Raw genomic sequence first — 19104 nt, 5'->3', positions numbered from 1 at the left:
CAGAGACCTAGGCTCGGACCCTGCAGACGGCCCTAGCTGACAGCAGCAATGGTTACGGATTTTGTGGGTCTCAGCACAAAATAACAATATGGGGCTCCTTGTACAAAAGAGTCTCGAGATGGGGACAGTATTAAACCAATACTAAACCAGCAGAGTCTTGAGCCCATCATAGGGCCCTTCCAGGTGTGGGGCTGGTGTGATGGCCCAGGTGGCATGCCCGTGAAGCTGGCCTCATTTGGCTCACTTTTCACCTACTTTTGTGAATCCATGGGCTGTTCACAGCTTACCCCGCCGCACCTCCTCCCCGCTGAAAAATCCAGGCTTCTTCACACCACCTGACTCTGACCCCAAAACAAGAAGGGAGAGCTTCCCTCCATTCCAGCCTGAGCGTCACCTCCTGCATCCTCATCCCCAGCCTCCCCCCGCCCCCCGCACCCCTCTATCAGCCTCCTTCCTGGGAGGTTGGAAGTTGGGTCATCCTCCTCCATTGGAAAACCTACTCCCACCCCCAGGGTGAGGTCTGGCTCCACAGCCCCAATAAACCAGTCCCTTTAGAGGGTGACGTCAGTTCATTTCCTGAGTCTGGTCATTAAGAAACTGAGTGGACTATTTAGTCTTCAGCAACAGCAAGAATGAGGCACAACTAGCCCAGTTAGGTGGGAGAGGGACAAGTTCAGCTCATTTCTTTTTCAGTCCCTTCTCGCTAAAACACTCAAAAGCTCCTGTGGTCCAGCTGGGATTACCATAGGGGCATCTGTCGTTGCATGACGAGCCCACAGCTAACGTCACCCCCATTCTCCCGGGAAAATGCTCTCTTCCACCCTCCATCCCTAGGGCTTGGGTGGGACTGACTCCACCTCATGGGTGACATCGACCCATCTCAGCCCAATGAGCATTAGCTCTAGGACTTTTCACTTATTTATTTTTGCCTGCACTGTCTTCATTGTTTTTGCGTGGGCTTTCTCTAGTTGCAGCCAGCAGGGGCTGCGCTTCATTGCGGTGCCCGGGCTTCTCATTGTAACAAGTGGCTTCTCTTGTTGCCGAGCACAGGCTCCAGGCTCCCGCGCTGGCTCAGGAGTTGCTCGCAGGGTTCCGTAGTTGTGGCTTGTGGACTCTGGAGTGAGTGCTCCATAGTTTGGCTCCAGGCTTAGTTGCTCTGCAGCATCTGAACTTCTGGACCAGGGGTTGGACCCACGTGCCCCACATTGGCAGGTGGATTCCTAACCACTGAGCCACCAGGGAAGTCCAGGGCCTTGGCACTTTTGAGTTTGGATGTTTTTTTGACTTGGATCTTTAGAGATGCTGACAGAGGGGTACCAGCTTTGCTTCTCTGAATCTGACTCTGCCGTGCTTGGGCCATGCATCTTTGCTCTGGGCACATCTCAGAAGAAACCCCCTCCTTTCTTGGATATTGGACTTGAAGAGATTCCTGTCTTGGGTGCCTGGAGCCATTCTGAGCTTCACAGGTGGGCTCGTTCCTGGAGCTGTGGATATTACAGCCTCTCGGATCAGTCACTGAATCAGGACCCCAAACTTGGCACCCCGAGATTACCACAAGCATTTGACCTGGTCCTCTGAGTTTCCCATCATGTGAGACGAGAGGTCCCCAACTTCAGGACGTCTTCATGGGCACCAATATCCGTGTGTCCATGTTGGGCTGAAGTCAGATATGGCCTGAGTCTTCTGAGCCAGCCCGCTGAGCCACCCAGCCTGCCTGACTCAGCTCCTTGGGGTGGGGAATGGGTCTTGTTCCTGGGCTCTCAGGCACAAGTGGCGCCCACCAAATGTTCGCTGAATCGATTCTCAAGATTTTTAATCAAGCATATCCAGTTTCAAGGGGGGCATGTGGAATGGGACAGTGGTGGGGTATAAGGAAATGACCCCAATCCCCTTTTGTCTCTTTCTTGGTCTCGCCCTTAAAACCCAGATCCCTAAGGCCCTGACATGAGCCCTGAGCAGGACGGAGGCAGAGCGGTGGGTCCACACCTGTGAGTGTCATGGGGATGATGAAGACTCCTGAAGAGGAAGCATCCCGCAACCCTGCCCTGGCCACCTTCTTCTCTCCCCACAACCAGCTCAAGTGCAGGGCATGCTCCAGCTCAGAGGCACGTGGTCCCTAAGGGGGTGCAGGAAACTGGGTATCTGGGGAGAATAGAGTGCCTGCCTGCCTAGGTAACAGTTAAACACAGCCGAGGGAGGGAGAGATCAGAAAGGAGAGGACCCGAGGGTAGAAAGGGCTGAGGGAGCTGTAGATTGAGGCCATCCTTTCAGCCAGCAAACCGCATCATCCTGACGTCGTTCAGCATCTGAGTTCTCCAAGTCTCCCTCTCTTTTATCTTCCCTGAATTTCATGCTTAGCAAACCATCCCCTAATTATAATATGGCTTGACATCCAGGACAATACATCAGTTTCATGAGTTTGATTAACACAAGCCTGCCTGGAGAGATGGATCCATTGGGTTTTTTTGTTTGTTTGTGTGTGTGCATGTTTTGGCTTTTATTTTTAATGCTTTTTTTTTTTTTTTTTTTTTTTTGAGATGGATCCACTCTTGACTGAGTGAACAAAACTGGGTCTCTGATTCTACAGAGCTGGGGCCATACATGGGACCCTGTCAGCACCCGAAAGTGATGACAATCTGTGATCCCCTTGGTGAAGTCCTTTGCCCTCTGCTGACTCCATCCATTTGCATTTCCAGCTTGCTGGGGTTTGAATCTAGGCTTTGCTACTAATTAGCTGTGTGACCTTAGGCAAGTTCCTTAATGTCTCTGTGCTTCAGTTTACTCATCTGTAAAATGAGATTAAAATAGGTTTGTTTAGGATTGAAGGCTGTTAAGAGCTTAGCACAGTGCCTGGTTCATCTGTGCTTTGTAAGGCTCTGCTGTGCCTATTTGAATTTCCATAATGCCTACCTGCTGTGACCTTGAACAAGTAACTTTTTTTTTTTCATCTGGCTTTTGTTTCCTTATTTATCGTATGGAACTAATAATACAATCTATGGGAAAAAGCATGGGGCAAAAGTAAAGTGTCATAGAATGTATTATAAGTTTTTTTTTTAACTATCATGCTCCACAAATGAACTGGGGTTTATGTTTATCATTTATAATGAACAATTATTAGTCTCATGGGGTCCCTCTGGACTATACGCTGTCAGCTACAGACTGGCCCTTGCCATGTCTGCTTGCCGTCTACCTCTACAAAGATTAAATCAAGAGCTGCTGCAGCTGCTGACCTTTAACACCCCCTGAAAGAGTTCAGGGTGGAGAGCAGGAATGAGGCACTCTGTGCTCTGCGAAAACTGGCTGGACAGGTCTTCAGATATTATCAGAAGCTGATTTTATGAGCCCAATTCTTGTATGTCCTCATATCTAGAAAAGCACTAAAATCCTTCATCGTGATGACTGTGAAAACCTCATGAGACTAGTAGAAACCTTTTGGAAAAATATGTGCTTGATTTCATGTGTTCCCCCTTTGCCAACAAAGGCCCATATTGTCAAAGCTACTGTTTTTCCAGTAGTCATGTATGGATGTGAGAGTTGGACCATAAAGAAGGCTGAGCACCGAAGAATTGATGCTTTCGAAATGTGGTGTCAGAGAAGACAGCAAGGAGATCAAACCAGTCAATCCTAAAGGAAATCAATCCTGAATATTCTTTGCAAGGACTGATGCTGAAGCCGAAGCTGCTTTGGTCACCTGATTCGAAGAGTCGACTCATTGGAAAAGACCCTGATGCTGGGAAATATTGAGGGCACGCGGAGAAGGGGCGATAGAGGATAAGATGTTTGGGTGGCATCACCAACTTAATGGGCATGAGTTTGAAGACAGTGAAGGACTGGGAAGCCTGGCATGCTGCAGTCCATGGGATTGCAAAGAGTCAGACATGACTGAACGACTGAACAGTCACTTCCCCAAAAATCACATATACACTGACCTTTCCTCCCCTGCCTCTTTGGAGCAGTTTCTCAGAGCTATCTGAGGTGCTGTCTCCTGGGTGGAGTCCTCATTTTGTCCCCAATAAACTTAACTCGTAACAGTCATGTTGTGCTTTTTAAGTTGACAGTGCAGATGATTTTAATACTTAGTTCCTAGCCTAGTGAAACCTGAGAAGGGGACCAGAGAGGAGGTAAGAACGTGGGTAAAGAGGAGCTTTGGCACCGCTCCCCACAGAGGAAGGGGGTACCTCAGGGGCTGCAGGAGGCTCTGAGTCTGTACCAGCAGCTTCACTCCCTCCCAGAGGTTAAGAGGCTTCTCTGTGTGAAGCTGGGAGAGGCTGGAAGAAGTTGGTGCCAGTTCCTGACTGTCCCCTGAGGGTGTTGCTCTGATACAGGGCAGAGCTGCTTTTTAAAAAGCAGAGTTGCTGTTAGTGATGCAGTTGCAAATTCAAATGGCAGAGGGCGGAGGAGGGGAAAGGTTTGCTTTGCCTTTGAGAGGCAATAAAAGATAAGAAACAAAAAATAAGAACGCCTAGTCACTGGTCCTGCCCATGCCTTGTGAGTGTGTGTGTGTGTAGGGGGTGGGTGTTTCTGCTGTTGGTAACTGGGGGTAGGTAGACGGCTAGAAAGCCAAAGGAAACATGAACGTAAGCAGAACTTGGTTCAAGACACAGAAAAGCATATCTACGGGGCTTACATAAGCACCAGTTATTAAAAAGATACCTTTATGTTAATGGGTAAAAATTGTCTGCTAAAAGCAGAAATGCAAATAAGAAGGGAGGGAGTAGATTTTGGCATCAAGGTCAGGGAAACAAGGATCATTTGCTTGGGGAATTCTGAGCTCTGCTTGTTTCAACAGTTACATTATTTTCATGGCATCACTTAGGGGCTTCCCAGGTGGCTCAGTGGGTAAAGAATCCGCCTGCAATGCAGGAGATGCAGGGGACACAGTTTCGATTCCAGGGTCAGGAAGATCCCCTGGAGGAGGTCATGGCAACCCACTCCAGAATTCTTGCCCAGAGAATCCCATGGACAGAAGAGTCTTGCAGGTTACAGTCCATAGGGTTGCAAAGAGTCAGATACAACTGAAGGGACTGAGCAAGCACCACTCAGGACCTCGATAACTTCATGAGTGGCACAAGGTCTGGAAGGCCTTGACGGGTGCAGTCAGGGGTTAAGGTGCCCAGATCTGTTGTTTGCTGCTGTCTTGGAGCTCTCTTAGCTGTCCCCCAGAAAGCTTCCTCTCCTGGCAGATGGGAGGGTGGTCCAGGGCTGTTCCAGTTGGGGAGGTGCACTACCTGAGCTCTCTGCCAGGTAGCAAAGAAGCTGTGATCTCCATCCTGCTTGCAACCTCCAGGGATTGTTCCTCTTGTCTGGGAGGAGGCTGGAAACAAGGAGCATTCTGGGAGACGCTTAGAGCCACTTCACGTGTCTAGTTCCACAATCCCCTACCCTGCTGCTCACCTCTGGCTGTTTACTTCCAGCAAAGCTGGATTTCCTGCCCTGAAGATGAAGGGCAGTCCTTTCCCAGAGCAGCTCACGAGACGGTCACTAGCACAGCAACACTAGTGAGTTCCAGATGTTTCCTCACAAACAGTCCCAGGAACTCTAAATTAGAGGCAAGAAGTGTTTGGAGTGGGAAGCCTGAGACTTTGGAAAATGACTTGGAGAGATTGGGCAGAGTCATGATCATTTCCTGCTAAGCTTATCCAGGAGAACCAGCCAGCATCCCTCCCCAAGCCAGCTGGCTGGGCTGGGATCTGGGCGGGACTGACAGATTAGCCCAAGGAGTCCCAGATGGTCAGAGATTGTTAATGATGTAACATACACATCATTTGTTTATTGGAAGGTCTCCAGAGTGAGCAAGAGAGGAAAACAAGCAAATGGAAATATTCTACAAGGAGTGGAACAGCTAATCTTTCTAGGCTTTCTTGTTTGTTTCTGAGCTGAGACTGGAGATCAGGCAAGAGTTGGACCTAGTCTTCTCATGCTTTTGTTTTTTTATATATTTTTTTCTTTTGTATTTTCCTTTTCCATCTCTTCCTCCCTTCTCTTCCTTCTCCTTTCCCCTCTCTTTTCTTAAAACCACTTTATTGAGATGATGAACTTTAAAAGTGAAATCTCTTCACCTACAGGGCATGGATTTTTCTGTGAAATCAGATTCTTTGACCACCAATTTGTGTTTCATTAACTTTGTTTGATGGGGAAAAAATGTCCCCGAGGGATAAGGAATGGTTAGAAGGAGACAGATTAGCTGGCATGGTTTTTTGCTGATTGATTTGTCTTCCTCTGATAAAATTTTCTGATAGGGAAGAAAAATACCACTGAACCCAGATTGCTGTCTAGGGTGAATGGGTGGTGGCCTGTGGGAGGGAGGCTGGCTGGTGTATAGAGCTCCGCCTTTCTTAGATATTAATTCTCAAGCAGAGGCCATGAGCGAGAAGCCACAAATTGAGATTAGAAATGACCATTTCTTTCTGAGTTACCTCCCTGTTCTCTTCCCAGACCTTTACTGGGGCACCTCTGAGACTCTACTGAGTATTATAGCAATCTGTGTGCACGTTTCACAGGCCAGGGGCTCACTGAAGGTGGGGACTAGTTTTGGCGCGTGTGTGCTTGTGTGTGTGTGTCTGTGTGTGTGCATCCTTTATCACGCGCATCATAGTTTCTTACCCTTTGGAAACGATCCATAAATGTTTGCTGAATGACTAGATGAGGCACGTGGACTGCTGAGGGAGATAAACGTACAAGAGGGATGTGAAAGTTCAGCCCGAGAGAGGAGGAGAGGTGACCTGCTTCCATGTCCCACTCATGAGGGAGAGGTGTCGGGGGCAGAGTTAGAAGGAATGGGAACCCTGTAGGACAGGGACCGATTGATTTTATTTCCCTAGTAATTCCATTTTTCCCCGATGAGGACCAGCCCTGCATGAATGGATGGACAGTTCATGTCTTTATGCCCCGCTTCCCCCTCCCTGGTTGCTGGTTTTGCTGAGGTGCTATGGAGGAGACTGACTTCAGCGTATTAAATATTTGCTCCTCTTGAAACAAAACTGGCTTGTGGGTGTTCATCGTAGCACTGGGGATGGCGAGTTGGGAAGCGAGCTCTTGAACTGAAGTCTCTTTGTCCTGATGCACCAGCATCTGGGGCAAAAGCTGCCCCCCACTCTTTCCCCAGAGTTCACAGTCAGGCCCTGGCACAGCAAGAACCCAGAGCGGAGGGTTTCTGAGCCCCTAACTCACATTGCTGCCTTTGGTGGCTCCTGAGACTGTATTGGTAGCAAGAGAGGGCTAAGAGTTCTCTGATGGAAAGGGCAGCAGGGTTGTTTACATGTTTTAAATTATCTAGCTGCATCAAATATTCAGATTTGTGAGAACAACAGCAACTCTATTTAAAATCTCCAAGCATGTGATGGATGAACTCTGCTTCCAGGCAGTTCCCAGCTTCCAGCCCAGACTCAAGGAATATTCTGAGAGTTTCTCAGGCTCATTTGGTTCAGCCTTCACCCCTTGGGATGAGTTGTGTGCGGGGGCCATCCAAGGCTGATGATCCATGGCGAATGTGTTTCAGATAAGTGAATTTTAATGAGAGGTCTCATTGCATCCGTTAGGGAAATTCAAATGGAGGACTTCAGGCTTCAGAAGCAGGGGAGCAGGCCTCTGACCCACCTGGACACACTACCTAGATTCCTGGCCCGCCTGAGGGCACAGCAAGTCAGGTGACACTTTAGATAAGAAAGGGAGTGAGTCTTGGAATCTCTTAAGTCCCTGAGGACCTGGCCAGAACTGCCCCCCTTCTTCCCCCATCTAAGAAGTCTTATGACTCACCAGGTGAAATAAACAGCATTGTAAAAGTTAAAGTTAAACCAGAGATGCATTTTTGCATACAAACTGATGATGATATCAGTCTGGGATCTGGGATTATAAACAAGAGCCCCCCAAACTGCAATTTGATGTCTTACCCATGGGCTGGACGCACCACGTGGGTGCTGTGCTGTGCTAAGTTGCTTCAGTCGTGTCCAGCTCTTTGTGACCCTATGGACTGTAGCCTGCCAGGCTCCTCTGTCCACGGGGTTCTCCAGGCAAGAATACTGGAGTGGGTTGCCATGCCCTCCTCCAGGGGATCTTCCCGACCCAGGGATGGAACCCGCATCTCTTATGTCTCCCTCATTGGCAGGCAGGATCTTCCACTAGCACCACCTGGGAAGACCCTTTCCCAATCGGGATTCCAGGTTGCTGTCAGTGAGGGACTTGCCAGCGCTGTTCACGTCTGGTTGAAGCCTGTGGGCCTGATTTGGTGATGAATAGACTGTTACCTTTGTCTGTTGTTTCTATTTCTTTTCTTTTAATGACAGCATATTGAAATTAAGTCAAATAACCCTCTATTAAATATTGGAATTGTTTATGTGTGTGTAACAAGCAGTTTCTTTTGTTAACAAATCCTTCAAACCTAAAGTGAAAGTAAAACTTTTGGTGAAACAGCGCCCCATACCTCACCTCCCAGAGAAAAGAGATGTTCACCTTAGGAAATCAGGGTTGCGATATTCACACAGAAGTCAGGAGGTCTGTATAGGTGGCTGTGGGAGCTCAGTCCCTTGGGATCGTGTCTGTGAAATGTGTGTGTGTGTGTTTCTGTGTATGAAGCTGCTGCTTTTCTCATGAAGCTTCATCATGTTAGGTGAGACCCAACGTGACACCTACTGAAGTTGTCCTGAACCTCAAGATGGGTGTCCTAATAACAACCATTTATTGAATGTTTCTTATACACCTGATAAATAAATAAAGATATTACATTATGTTACCTAACATTTTCACTCAAAAGAAAAAAAAAAACCCTCAGCAAGCCAGGTATTATTATCCCTGTTTTATAGATAAGAAAAATAAGGCTCACAGATGTCTTTCAGAATCAAATCAAGGTCTGGTCTGATTCCAAGTCTGGGTTTTCTTTCCACCAAATAGCAGTATCTTTTCTCTGGCAGGTTTCTAGGACTATCCTACATAAAATTTAACAGCTCTGTCAAAACATTAAATAATACTGCACCCTCTGAAAAGGTGACCTCTGGGGAGGAGGACAGGGGCAGTGTGTGGGAAAAATGTTGGGGGTGGTTTCTGGGAAGCTGGTAAGGTTCTTTTTTTTTTTTTTTAATTTGTTTTTGGCTGCATCGCGTGACATGTGAAATCTTAGCTCCCTGCCCAAGGATTGAACGTGTGCCCCTGCAATGGAAGTGCAGACCCCTTTTTCTTAAATCTTATTTATTTATTTTTGACTGTGCCAGGTCTTTGCTGCTGTGCAGGCTTTTCTCCTGTTGCCACGAGTGGGGGCTACTCTCTAGTTGCAGTGTTTGGGCTTCTCACACAGTGGCTTCTCCTGCTGGAGCACAGGCTCTATGGTGCATGGGCTACACTCGCTGTGGCGTGTGGGCTCGGGAGCTGTGCCTGGAGGGCTCTAGAGCACAGGCTTCGTGGTTGCGGTGCACAGGCTTAGTTACTCCAAGGCATGTGGGATTTTCCTGGATCAGGGATCAAACCCTTGTCTCCTGCCCTGGCAGGCAGATTCCCTACTCCTGAGCCACCAGGGAAACCAGGAAGTGCAGATTCTTAACCACTGGATCTCCAAGGAAGTCCCAGTAATGTTCTATCTTCATTTTGGTAGTGGTTGCACAGAAGTGCTCACTTTGTGCTAACCCATCAGGGTACAGACATATGATTTGAGCTTTTCTTGTATGTGTTATTCTTCAACAAAATGTTTATTTAAAAAGAATCCTCCATAGCAATTAATGTTGGAAGGGAGACCTCCCTCCTGTGGTCAATTTGTTATAATGAACCAACAGGAATTCCTTGGACTCTGTTACATAGTCAAGTTTAAAATAATACAAGTATGTTGATACCCTGTCCCTTTACAAAAAGGTTTCTAAGTGGATCACAATAAAAAGTCATGTACAATAATGAAATGATACTAGGAGGAGGTGACCAGTATTATAGGAAAAGGAAAATTGCTACCCACATATGTTACCCTTTTGGTATCACAGAAGGTCAGCTTCTACCCTCAAGATGCTCACAACCAAGTTGGAGATACTGAGCATTTACCAGTGGTAAGTAGACACCTCTCTTCAAATGTATTGGAACTTGTAGGAATAGGCTCCCTTCCAGTTTGGTAATCAATAAACCCAAAGGAAGTGAACGTTCTCATGGGCTATAGCCTAGATTTCCTGTGTGGGTAACTGAGGTGGGAAAGACCATACGTGATCAACAATTTGGAAACTTGGATCACCAAGTCTTAAAGCTTTTTAAATGGATCTTTATATCTTTATAGGATGGTTTAAACTTGGAGAGACCCACATATCTAGTCACTAGGATGCTTTTGTAATTGATTTGTAATTTCGTTCCCTTTTGTTTGCTTGCATTTTTGACTGAGGCTAGATTCACCACCTCTAAGAACACAGACCTTATTCTAGTTTATTTCAAACAGTGGTGGTTTTTAAACTTCCTGACTTGGGAAGTTAAGCATTTTTCTTTTTCTCTATACCCTAGAGGTTCAGGGGCCTAAAGGGAGAAGTCACTGGACTCATCAAATCTATAGGCCCTCTTCTCTTCGTAGTTGGCTTTCTACAATTTGTGTCAGAAATAGCCAGTGTGGCCCCCGGCAGTTTCTGAAAGATTAATGTGCATGTTTATTTTCTAGAGATCATGTTAAAATACATATTCAGATTCAGCAGGTCTGGGGTGGAGCCTGAGATGTCACATTTCTAACAAGCTCTAAGGTAAAGTCAATGCTGCAGGTCCATGAACTACACTTATAGAGAGAAAAGAATATTAGACTTTGAATCACAATTCCTGGCTTTTAGCACTTTTTCATTCACTACCTTGTTTTCTTGGACAAGTCACTTTACTGCTCCAGGTTTGAGTTTCCTCAAATATCAACTGTAGGCGTGCATGGATGCTAGTAGGCTACGGTCGTGTTTAACTCTGTGTGACCCTAAGGACTGTAGCCCACCAGGCTCCTGTCCATGGGATTCTCCAGGCAAGAATACTGGAGTGGGTTGCCATGCCCTCCTCCAGGGGATCTTCCTGACCCAGGGATCAAACCCGCATCTCTTATGTTTCCTGCATTGGCGGGTGGGTTCTTTACCACGAACACCACCTGGGAAGGCCAACAAATGTATAGTATGGGACAAAAGTGGATGAGATTACTTCAAAGCTTACATTCATGGAATTTTCAGAGTGATACCTTGAGTAAAAAAAATCTCCATGTATAGGACTATGTACTGCCTTTCAGGGACTAATAGATAAACTGGTGTTAACAAAGCAGGAAATAAAAGGGCTGAATGAAGAAGGCAGAGAAACAGATGAGAAGCAATGGTGACTTCTTATGGCAAAATATACGTTCTGCTTATGTACAGTGATTTAAACAAATATTTATTTATTTGGCTATGTCGGGTCTTAGTTGTGGATGCAGGAAACTTTAGTTACAGCTTGTGGGATCTAGTTCCCTGACCAGGGATTGAACCCAGGCCCCCTGCATTGGAAGTGTAGAGTGTTAGCCACTGGACCACCAGGGAAGTCCTGACTGATGGGTTTGAATTGAAAAGTGTTGCCTAGAGACAGGCTGCTACTTTCCCCCAACAATCCACTTCAAGAGGATGTTATTGATAATTTACATTACTGATAATTTAGTTATGTTACTGATAACTTAGTTATATAAAAATCTTGAATAAGAGAAGCAAGGGGTGAGTGTGAGCTATGAAATAAGCAGTTTCAGGAAGCCATGAGTGAGTCCTGGCTGGAGGGCAGGTTTCCGGAGGTGCAAGGGAGTCTGGTTTGAAAAAAACAGTTTATTTTTGCTGCAGACCACTTCCATGTTTAATTTCAGCCAAGTTGGCCAGGAATTCGGGTATTTGACTGCAACTACCAGACTTAATGGAACTGGAGTTTGGGAGGCAAGGGTGGAAGAACAGATGTATCCTTCCACAAGGGTTATGGAACGCAAAAGTTCTTGAGGGTCACAGGGTTGAGAGTCAGGAGATATGATGTTGGAAAGGGACCCAAGTGATTTAAATGAATGAATGAAGCCCCTGACGATCTGAACCTCTGGCGGCGGCCCCTCCCCCGTGTACACGCATCTGTTTTAAGTAACAAACAGCATCAAGCAGAAAGGATTCCCCAGGCTCACAGAAACGGTCTAGTTTCTCTTTAAGTTCCAAAGCCAAGTGAAGGGAAGAGAGAACTGATGACGGCGCCCTCGCCCAGGATTGAGATGGGAGCCGTGGTGGGGGGTGGGGGTGACCCGAGGAGATCCTTACCTTATGCAGGACGTGCTCATGGAAGTCAGGGCCGGCTCCCCCTTGGTAGGAGTCGAGTCTCTGCAGGTCCATGCCCGGCTTGGAGCCCGCTGTTCCCCGCTCTCCCAGCGCTCTGCGTCAGCTCCGTCCGGTCTCCTAGGGGTGCAGCAGGCTCGGGTCTAAGCCCCGCGGGCCGGCCGCATCCGGTTCAGCACTGGACAGCTCCCGCAGCTGCTGCGGCACGGTACCCTGAGAGCAGGCGGCCTCTCCCTTCCGCGACCGCAGCGTTTCAGCACCAGGAACAGCGATACCGTCCCTGCGTGCCCAGGGCCAGAGTTCTGAGATCCCGTCCCCTGTCTCGTGACTCCAGGCTGTTGGGAGGGATGCAAGATTTCAGACTAGCCGGCAGTCCGTGCGAATCTCATTCAGCTACCGGATCCCCGGGTCTCAGCGTCCCGGCTGCGTTCTCAGGGCATTGTGGTCCCGGGAGCTCACCGTTCCTGATTTTTAGTGACCGAGCATCCCCGTCACACCACGCAGCTCAGCTCTCCTCCTGTGGTTGCAGAGGCGAAGCCCAGCGGCGCTGGAGCCACTTCTCTTTGATCTCTAGACAGTTCCCTACAGAATGTATGAGGTCGACAGATGAGGGCCCAGAGGGGTCCCTGAAGTTTCTGAAATAATTTGCACAATTCTACCTGCATTTCCCTACAGAGAGGGTCCAGAGCTTAAATTACACTCTCTAGGATGCATATGTCCCCCTCCCCCAAACTTAAGAACACTTGACTTGGGAAAGGCAGAAGGGTTTTTTGGTTCGGGCTCCAGAATTCGAATCATAACTCTGAAAATGATGGGCTTCCCTGGTGGCTCAGCTGGTAAAGAACCCGTCTGCAATGGGGGAGACCTGGGTTCGATCCCTGGGTTGGGAAGATCCCCTGGAGAAGGGAAAGGCTCCCCACTCCAGTATTCATTCAGGCCTGGAGAATTCCATGGACTGTATAGTCCATGGGGTCCAAAAGAGTTAGACATGACTGACCGACTTAAGAACAATTGGCTTGGGTAAGGCAGAAGGGTTGCTTGGTTTAAGGGTACGGGCTCCAGAGTTCAAATCATAACTCCAAAAACGATAAGCTATATAACCTCGGCAAGTTACTTAACTTCCTCTAAGCATCCATGAAGTGGAAATAATAATTGTACCTACGTCATGGTGTTGTTCTGAGGTTTTAATAAATTTATTCACATAAAGAGCCTAGAACGGTGCCTGACATGTATTAGGAACTCAAAAAATGTTAGCTATTGTGTTTTCAGGACAAGGGGATGAGAACTCTGTCTACCTCTCCTAAACACTGGGAAAGTCCTGCTGCTGGGACCAGCAATTTGCAGACTTTTGTTACCACCTGAAAAAGTGAACATGAAGTTGACCCCTATGGGAACTGGGAGCTGAGATGTGGTCTCAGAGGTTATCCTCATATGATGACTTTGGCATTCAACAAGCAACTACCTCATTAGACACAAATTCTATCACCACCAGCTTCTAGAGTCAATATAATATGGAAGGAAAGGGCCAGGCCTAAGATTAAAAGGGTGCATTTTACTTCTAGGTTTCAATTCCTTTTTTGGCTAGGTGGCTTTAACCAAACCACACAAGTCTTCTGGGATAGCTTATGTTTTCTCATCTGTAAAATAGGTGGAACAATTTGTGCCTATCTCATTGGGCTTTTGTGAGGAGTAAATGAGACAACTATGTGAAAATATTTCTTTCTTTGTAAACTGTAAAACCAACCAAAGAAACAGAAATTTGATTTCTGACCCATTTTTCTGGGCTTCATGCCTTCTGGACCTTTTTGTAACATTAACATAATAATTTTTGAAAACACCTTGTTCTCACAGAAATTACATTTTGGATTGGTATGTTTTTAATATTTGGAGCTGCTCAGGTGCCATTGGCAAGTACCTTTGTTACTTGAAAACTGGGTTTACCTCTTGGGGGAGTGTCTAACCAAAGACACAACCAAGCCAAAGGGTGGGAGAAGGAAGGGTTAATTACTTGCAGTAAGTAAGGAGAACACCAGGGGTCTTTCCCAAAGCAGTGTCTCCCCAAACAGCAAAATTGGGAAAGTTTTAAGCTAAGGGTGCCTGGGCTTCCCAGATGGCTCAGTGGTAAAGAATCTGCTTGCTGATGCAGGAGACATAGGAGATGCGAGTTGGATTCCTGGGTTGGGTTCTATCTCTGGGTTAGGAAACTGCCCTGGAAGAGGAAATGGCAACCCACTCCAGTATTCTTGTCTGGGAAATCCCATGGACAGAGGAGCCTGGCAGGCTACAATCCATGGGGTCATAAAAGAGTCAGACACGACTTAGCAACTGAGCACAGCACAGCACAGCACAACAAGGGTACATTTATATTCATGAAGGGGCATGAGTAGAGGAGAATGCAGCATAGAATTGGGGCATAGACAGGGTCCAAGCTCTGCTGCTGCTGCTGCTAAGTCGCTTCAGTCTTGTCCGACTCTATGCGACTCCATAGACGGCAGCCCACCAGGCTCCTCCGTCCATAGGATTTTCCAGGCAAGAGTACTGGCCAGGCTCTAGCTGACTGAAGACACAATGGTCAGCAAAGATCAGCATCATTATTCCTTAGGTTCCAGTTGGTCTGGTGGTTGATTGCTTTAGGGGGTTTGGATCTTGTGAAATAGCTCAAGAACGTGCTTTAGGCTAACCTTACCTTCAAAACAGAACTGTCGGGTCTTCGTAACTGATAGTGTCTCTGATACGGTTAAGTTATCTCCCTGGGCTGGTAACAGCTAATGTTTCTTACATTCTTTTTTCCCCTTGAAATCACTACCTACTAATGAGACTCATTCTGCAAGGATACTGACTGTGGCCAGGCTTAGATCACAAAATGGCTTAGGCTTAGAATGCCTTCTTTTTTATTCTTTTTAAAATTAATTAATTTATTTTAATTAGAGGCTAATTACTTTACAATGTTGTGGTGTTTTTGCCATACATTGACATGAATAAGCCATGGGTGTACATGCTTCCCCCATCCCGAATCCCCCTCCCGCCTCCCTCCCCATCCCATCCCTCTGGGTTGTCCTAGTGCACCAGCTTTGAGTGCCCTTTTCATACTTCGAACTTGGACTGGCCATCTGTTTCACATATGGTAATATACATGTTTCAATACTATTCTCTCAAACCATCCCATCCTCGCCCTCTCCCACAGAATCCAAAAGACTGTTCTTTATATCTGTGTCTCTTTTCCTGTCTCACATATAGTGTCATCGTTACTATCTTTCTAAATTCCATAAATATGCATTCACATACTATATTGGTGCTTTTCTTTCTGACTTACTTCACTCTGTATAATAGGCTCCAGTTTCAGCCACCTCATTAGAACTGATTCAAATGCATTCTTTTTAATAGCTGAGTAATATTCCATTGTGTATATGTACTACAACTTTCTTATCCATTCGTCTGCTGATGGACATCTAGGTTGCTTCCACATCCTAGCTATTGTAAACAGTGCTGCGATGAACATTGGGGTACATGTGTCTCTTTCAAAATGACTTCTTTTTATATCAAGAAAGCTTTGTCTGGTTCTCTTCCTCTGGGGACCCCCACCAATCCTATCTGCTTACATATCTGCAGACCTATCTCAGAAGAGTGATCCATTTTATGGGGTTCTCTGGTCTAAATTTTTTAGAGGTGACATTTTCTTACACTGCAATGGAATAAAACTCACTTTATGATGATGTAAGGAAAAAAAATGACATATTTGTCTGCTTGTTTGGTCTCCTCCCTCCCCTTCAGTGTGTGCGCGCATTTGCAACGACCTCATTAGAAGATAGCATTCCTTGTAATTTTGTAAGGGGTCATGATGACCCACAGCTTGCTTTGTACGTGCAAATCTGGATTGTATGAGCCATCAAATACATAATCTGAGGTACAGCCCTTTGTCTCAAAAACATATATATCAGGTCTCAGAGCTTTCTGAAAGACTGACTCCTGGGTTTAAATCCTTAGATTGTCTTTTTTAAAAAAATACATATTTCATTTATTTTATTTGGTTGCATTGAGTCTTAGTTACAGCATGTGGGATCAAGTTCCCCAACCAGGGATTGAACCCAGGTGTCCTCCATTGGGAGCATAGAGTCTTAGCCTACTGGACCACCCAGGAAATCCCCTTAGATTGTTTTGAATAAAAGTATCTCAAACAGGGGCTCTGTAACAATCTAGAAGGGTGGGATGGGGAGGGAGATGGGAGGGAGGGGACATGGATGTACCTATGGCTGATTCTTGTTGATGTTAGAAAACAACAAAATTCTGTAAAGCAATTATTCTTCAATAAATAAATAAATACAAATATCTGTTTCTTTCTTAGATCAACTATTAGGTTTTTTGTGGACAGCTGTCTCCATGTGCTGAGGAAGTATTTATTTGCACAGGGACTCTGAGGCCAGAGGGGCAACTGCGTTACACATCCAGCCAGCTGCTTATTCCCCTTTCTGGGGTTTGCCTTTTGGTCCAGACCCCTTCTGCTGGGAAATGGTGTTTGAATTCTGCTAGGGCATGTGGTTCCGAGTTTCTTCTTTCAGCCCTTGATTTCAGGATCTGTTGAATTCTCTATGCTCAGTTCTCTTGCTTTATCTGCGCAAAACTTCAGCGATCAGCAGTGGTGAGATATGTGAGTTCAGTGGTCAGCTTCCCCTTTGCTTTCATGGTTTACAATCCACATTTTTATATCAATGGCAGGTTATGTCCACTCTGAGAAATTTGTCTCTATCAGCATCTCCCTGTTAGATGGGATTCTTAAGAACACTCATTTACATTTTATCTATTTTATTAAAGATTTTTTTGTTTTGGCTGTGCCTCATGGCTTGTGGGATCTTATTCCCTGACCAGGGATAGAACCTGGGTTCACGGTAGTGTAGGCAAGACTCCTGACCACTGGACAACTGGGGAACTCCCTCATTTACATTTTAATAGGGAACTTTCAGTCCTTTGTCTGGGAACAGCAATTACTTTTGGTGGGTTCCCTTTCCATGTCTATCATGACTGAACGAAGTTTAAGAACTTTTATTTTTTTCATTTCATCTCAAAAATTGTAAACAAAGCAATAAATGCCTGTAAGTCAAAACACAGAATGATATATTCAATTAAAAAAATAAAAAGGAAAATATAATGGTATGAAAGGGCTCGTCTCTCAACTTCCAATCTCTCTCCTCTCAGGCAAACCTTATTTTTAGCTCTTTCTCATTTTTAGCTCCTTTGATGCCAATTTTATGTTTATCAACCACAAACACTTTGTGTTGGCTTGTGCCCCGATATTTCCTCTGCTCATTCTTCTTCATATAGTTATGTCACTGTCTTCCGTTCTTTTGCTACCGTTTCGTACAACAGACCGAAACCTCCATTTCTTGCCTCATTAGCCATAGATTGTATCTTTTTAGTCCCCAAGATGTAAGATGAAGAATTAGCACACCTATCCTTCCTTTTGCCTTGCTTCCCCTTGCATTTCCCAAGCTGTATCAGATATACTTTTATAAAGCCCTTTATTTTAGAATTATTTTATGCTGACAGGAGCTTGCACAGAGTGTAGAGTTCTTGTATATGCCATGCCCAGTTTCCTTTACTATTCACAGTTGCATATCTGTCACATTTATGAACCAGTATGGCAGCCCACTCCAGTCTTCTTGCCTGGAGAATCCCATGGACAGAGGAGCCTGGCAGGCTACAACCCACGGGGTCACAAAGAGTAGGACATGACTTAGTGCACTGTCTCTGTCTCTCATTGATGTATTATCTTTAACTACAACCCATACTTTATTTTGGAGAAGGCAATGGCAACCCACTCCAGTACTCTTGCCTGAAAAATCCCATGGACAGAGGAGCCTGGTAGGCTGTAGTCCATGGGGTCTCGAAGAGTCAGACACGACTGAGCAACTTCACTTTCACTTTTCACTTTCATGCATTGGAGTAGGAAATGGCAACCCACTCCAGTGTTCTTGCCTGGAGAATCCCAGGGATGGCAGAGCCTGGTGGGCTGCCTGCCGTCTATGGGGTCGCACAGAGTCGGACATGACTGAAGCGACTTAGCAGCTTAGCAGCATACTTTATTTGTATATCCTTTTTTGTTTTTTTTGTTAACCTAAAGTCCTCATTCTGTTCTAGGATCCAATCCAGGACATTTCATTGCACTGAATCGTTGTGCTTCCTTAGGCTTCTTCAGACTGTGAGCATTTCTCAAACTTGCTTTATTTTTGATGACCTTTTGAGGAGCATTGGTCAGGTATTTGGTGAAATGTCTTTCAATTTGGATTTGTCTGACATTTTTCTCATGGTTAGAATGGGATTATGTCATTATCAATGCATCACAACCAAAGAAGGTACTATCAGCATGACTTATTGACGGTGTAAACCCGGATCATCTGACTGAGGTTGTGTCTGACAGGTTTACCCACTAATGTTTATCTCCTCTTTGACATTCTTCTTCTTTTTGGAGCTCTTCCTTCTTTCTGGAAATTCCTAGGATTCAACTATCCTAGCTCTAGAGTTATCTTGTGTATTTCTTTCCCCCTCTTTTTATTGAAGTATAGTTGATTTACAAAGCTACGCTTGTTTCAAGTGTACAGCAAAGTGATTATACACACACACACACACACATAATCAAAGTCAGAGTCTTTTCCATTGTACATTATTATTATAAGATATTAAATATAGTTCCCGGTGCTATACAGTAGGACCTTGTTGTTCATCTATTTTAGAGTCAACAGTGTGTATTTGTTAATTATGGTTATCATATACATTTCTGCCCCGACTTAGAATCAGTCATTTCTCCAAGAACCCCTGGTTCATTTTGTTGGAGAAAATATTTGGACCAAGGTCTGGGTGCTTGATATGT

At 45.7% G+C, this 19104-nt stretch overlaps 2 protein-coding genes across 3 annotated transcripts in view; one reads left to right on the top strand and one right to left on the bottom strand.

The window, feature by feature from the left end:
• RAB37 (RAB37, member RAS oncogene family) overlaps nt 1–12712 on the bottom strand; it is a 68708-nt gene extending 55996 nt beyond the window's left edge. The window contains exon 1 of one of the 2 annotated variants that reach the window (XM_006045196.4): nt 12228–12712. In XM_006045196.4, coding sequence (XP_006045258.2) covers nt 12228–12299 — 72 coding nt within the window. In that variant the 5' untranslated portion in view covers nt 12300–12712. The remainder of the gene's footprint in view (nt 1–12227) is intronic. The other variant, XM_044938541.2, reaches the window with a different exon arrangement.
• The window catches only part of CD300LF (CD300 molecule like family member f), a 113746-nt gene that overhangs the window by 27195 nt on the left and 67447 nt on the right, over nt 1–19104 (top strand). The gene's annotated exons all lie outside the window — the stretch shown is intronic.

Source organism: Bubalus bubalis, chromosome 3 (assembly GCF_019923935.1).
Source record: "Bubalus bubalis isolate 160015118507 breed Murrah chromosome 3, NDDB_SH_1, whole genome shotgun sequence".
Lineage (NCBI taxonomy): Eukaryota > Metazoa > Chordata > Mammalia > Artiodactyla > Bovidae > Bubalus > Bubalus bubalis.
The sequence above is the reverse complement of the archived record's forward strand: the minus strand, read 5'-3'. Positions and strand labels throughout refer to the sequence as shown.